The sequence below is a fragment of the Formica exsecta genome, unplaced genomic scaffold (assembly GCF_003651465.1).
Source record: "Formica exsecta isolate Colony F162 unplaced genomic scaffold, ASM365146v1 scaffold500, whole genome shotgun sequence".
NCBI lineage: Eukaryota > Metazoa > Arthropoda > Insecta > Hymenoptera > Formicidae > Formica > Formica exsecta.
The window spans coordinates 760166-763815 of NW_021852243.1; the positions used below are offsets into that span (position 1 = coordinate 760166).

At 41.1% G+C, this 3650-nt stretch overlaps 1 protein-coding gene across 1 annotated transcript; it reads left to right on the plus strand.

The window, feature by feature from the left end:
- Window positions 1-193: 193 nt before the first annotated feature.
- Window positions 194-1868, plus strand: LOC115241549 (glycine, alanine and asparagine-rich protein-like). The gene has a single exon (XM_029817339.1). It carries the CDS (start codon window positions 340-342, stop codon window positions 1540-1542), a length of 1203 nt encoding a protein of 400 aa, XP_029673199.1. The 5' UTR covers window positions 194-339; the 3' UTR covers window positions 1543-1868.
- Window positions 1869-3650: the final 1782 nt, after the last annotated feature.

Consider the following 3650-nt stretch of genomic DNA (forward strand, 5'->3'; position numbering starts at 1 on the left):
ATATATATATACAGCAAAATATCCATTCCTGAACATAGTTGTTTCCAAGATAAGTTATAATATGGAGAATTTCGCTTAAAGAACACCGATTAGCCGATCAACGCTTACGATTGAATTCACAATCGCAAGTATAAACGCACTTAAGTAAACGGCGATTAAATTGTAAGGGAGGTGCGCTCGCACCGCGCGATCGACATCCTGAAAAAATATTTTTGAGTTCGGTCGATTTGGAGATTTTTTCGCGTGGCAGTGTCGGTATTATGACAACTGTTCGCGAGCGGTATATAATCGTGGACGCGGCAGTATCGGGCATCAATCCGCGAAGAAATCTCGTCGAAGATGAAGATCCCAGCGATAATCGCAACGACCCTCCTCCTCTGGGGTTTCGCCGACGCCAGCGGGCGGCTTCTCCTCGGCAGTTCGGCCGCGGACGCGTCCGCATCCGCTTCCGCCTCGGCCGACGCATCGTCGGGTGGCTGGAGCTCCGGTGCCGGTTCCAAATCGGCCGCGTCTGCGTCCGCGTCCGCCAGGGCCAGTAGCAGCAACATCCTCAGCCGCGTGGGAGCTTCGAGCGCGGCTTCGACGTTGGTGGCGTCCGCCGCGGTGGAGACCAGGGCAGCTCTGCGTGCCGGCAAGGCGACCGCCGAGGGACAGCAGGAGGCATTAGAACTGCTCACCGAGTCCGCCGCGAAGAACGCCAAGGCGCGTGCCCTGGCCGACGACGCTGCCGTGCTGGTCCAGGGCGCCGCCGAAGCGCAGTCGGTCGCCACCGCGAAGACGGTCGCGGTCGAGCAAGCGGCCGCCTCCCTAGGTGCAGCAGCGATCGAAGCGGAGGCCGCTGCCGCCACATCCAAGATATCGGCCGGCCAGGCACTCCAGGCCGCCCAGACCGCCGACGCCGCTCTCAGAACCTCCGCCGGTAGCGCCCTGACGGCTCTCAGATTGGCGCGCATCCAGGGAGCGGCTTCCGAGGCTGCCGCCGTGCAGGCACGAAAGGCGTCAGCCTTAAATCAGGAGGCCAACGCTGCCGCTCAACGAGCCATGGCAGCTGAAAGCGCGGCTGCCGCAGCAGCGGCCACTGCTGCTGCCAAACAATCCGAAGCAAGGGACGCCAACGCCGTGGCCAAGGCAGCGATAGCCGCGCTTATCACCGCCCAGAGGAACTTCGTACAGGCCAAGAACAGGGCGGCCGAAGCCAGCGTGGTGGCTGAAGAGGACACGCAGTCTAGAACGGCCGACGCCAAGGTGAACGCCATCGCTCAAGCGGCCTCCAAGGCCAGCATCCGCAAGCAGGAGCTCATTGAGATCGGCGCGGGATACGGCAAGGCCAGCGGGGAGGTGATCGTGACCGGTACACACTCCAGCGGAGGCAAGGGTGCCATCGTTACCGCCGACGCTCAGAGCAGCGCATCCGCCATCGGCGTTAACAAGGGACATCGTCTCAGATGGGGACACAACTGGGGTCTCGGACACGGCAGCTCGCGAGCGTCAGCGGCCGCCGATGCGGAAAGCTCCGCCGACGCCGGCGCTCTCTATTTGTAACGCAAACAGCGAGCGAAATGACGCGACGCGCTTTCCTCAGTCATTCTTATCTAGCGGAGGATAATACGAGTCTTGATCTACTACGAATTGTCCTAGATTAAAACACGATTATACATCGGCAGGAATTGAAAAAAAAATTAACAAAAAAAAGCAGCGATTTAAAATCCGAGAATGTAATAATAAAGATACATTGTTATAGCAGAGAGATTCGAGAACTCTTTCTTTCATTAAGCCCCACGCTTATTGTCCCAACACACCTATATGTCAAAGCGAAAACTGAAATCAGAATAATATCGGATAGAATAAATACATATTTCAATGTTGTACACACGCGAAAATTATTTCTACCCTTATTTGTCACGGTAAAATCGCAATAAATGGCATAAAATCCATTTATTATATGTTTGTAAACTTAACGAAATTATACAGAGTTTGAATTTTATTAAACATATATTATTTTTCATCTCTCTCTTTCTCTATAAATAAAAAATCAATCAATTAATCATCGATTAAAAAGAAGACCTTTTCAAATAGATTATCAAATAGTCATTACTAAATAATTATTTTATCCTTGTTGTAAAAAAAATTGCTGTGAAACCACGGCTCATTTTTTAAACACGGTGATTTTGACATAAATATGGATAACAATTTCGAATCAAAATTCTCTTAATAGTAATGTCAATGTAGCACATTTTTCTCTTATAAATAATTAAAGATGAAGAGAATCTTAACTTTAATTTTAAGAATCTTAAATTTAATTTTTAGATAAGCTACTTGTGACGACACACAAACTCTTATACGTTCAATTTAATTTTGAATGATATTTATTATGATAGAATCTTACTTTTTGTTTTAAGAATTGGTCAGAGCTATTTCTTTTTAAATATTGTTAGTGTAATTATGTAAGATAGAGTTAAAATCTTTATAGAAAGGATATTATTCGATCAAATTTCTATTAAGAGAAGATAAATTCGACTATTGAATCTCAAAGTATTTAAAAATATATACACAATTAATAAAAGAACAACAGCTTTGAGATATCTTGCCTATTATTACTTTAATATATTTTTAATACGTTTAATACGCAATGTTTCATGTAGTTTAAATAAATAATATTGATAACACCCAAAAAATAACGTAACAAATTTTAAATTTAAAGTACATCTATAGAGATGGTTCTGTAGACTGACTAAATTTTTATACATAAATCTGTTAGGCTGTGTGTGTGTGTAGAGTCTCATATCAATATAAAGATAGTTATGGAATAAAGAAAAATCAGTTCTGTCTCGAATATATTTTATTACTTTTTGTATCTTGTATTTCCTACTAACCCTTTTGTATGCGTGTGTCAATTTTTGCATTTATTCTTTATCTTCTATTCAAATTTATTCATTATTCTATATACAAAGAAAGAAAATAGCAAGAAACGCATTGCAATACGTTTTTAAACAATTAAACAAGTAATTTTACTATTTATATTATGAATCCCATTAATTTTAACATTTTTCTTTCGCGTGTATTTCTTTTTAGAAAGAAGAATAAAAGAAACTAACTTTATATAAAGCTTTAATTGTTAAATCTGTAAGTGTTAAAAATTTTTAATTGTGTTATATATTAAATCTACTTGGAGAGAAAAGAAGTAACTAACGTCGCTAATACTTGAATAACTTTAAGTGAAAAATATTGTAGCACACACACTCTCACGTTTTAGATTTAAATAAATCTGTGTAAAACGTCAACAAATGCAGAAATTGAATGAATTCCATCAATTGACATAAAATAAAAAAAATTAGCATTCAAGTGCCATGATTATAAACTGCACAGTTTACATATAAATAATATTTCGTGATTAATCTCTTTAACTCTATATCAAAATCGATGAATCTAAGTTAATAGATAGGTTTCTTTCGCATGGTTTAGTATATTGTCACCTTTTATGTAATATATATTAAAGTTATTAAATTTTGAGCAACTCGGACATAGTATTATGATAATATTTCAGATAAAATTTTTATATAAGATTTGGGTAGAGAGAGTTATTAGAGGTGTTGTTTCGAGAGACATCGTTACAATATTAATGTAAAACTAATATAATAAAATATTGTTCT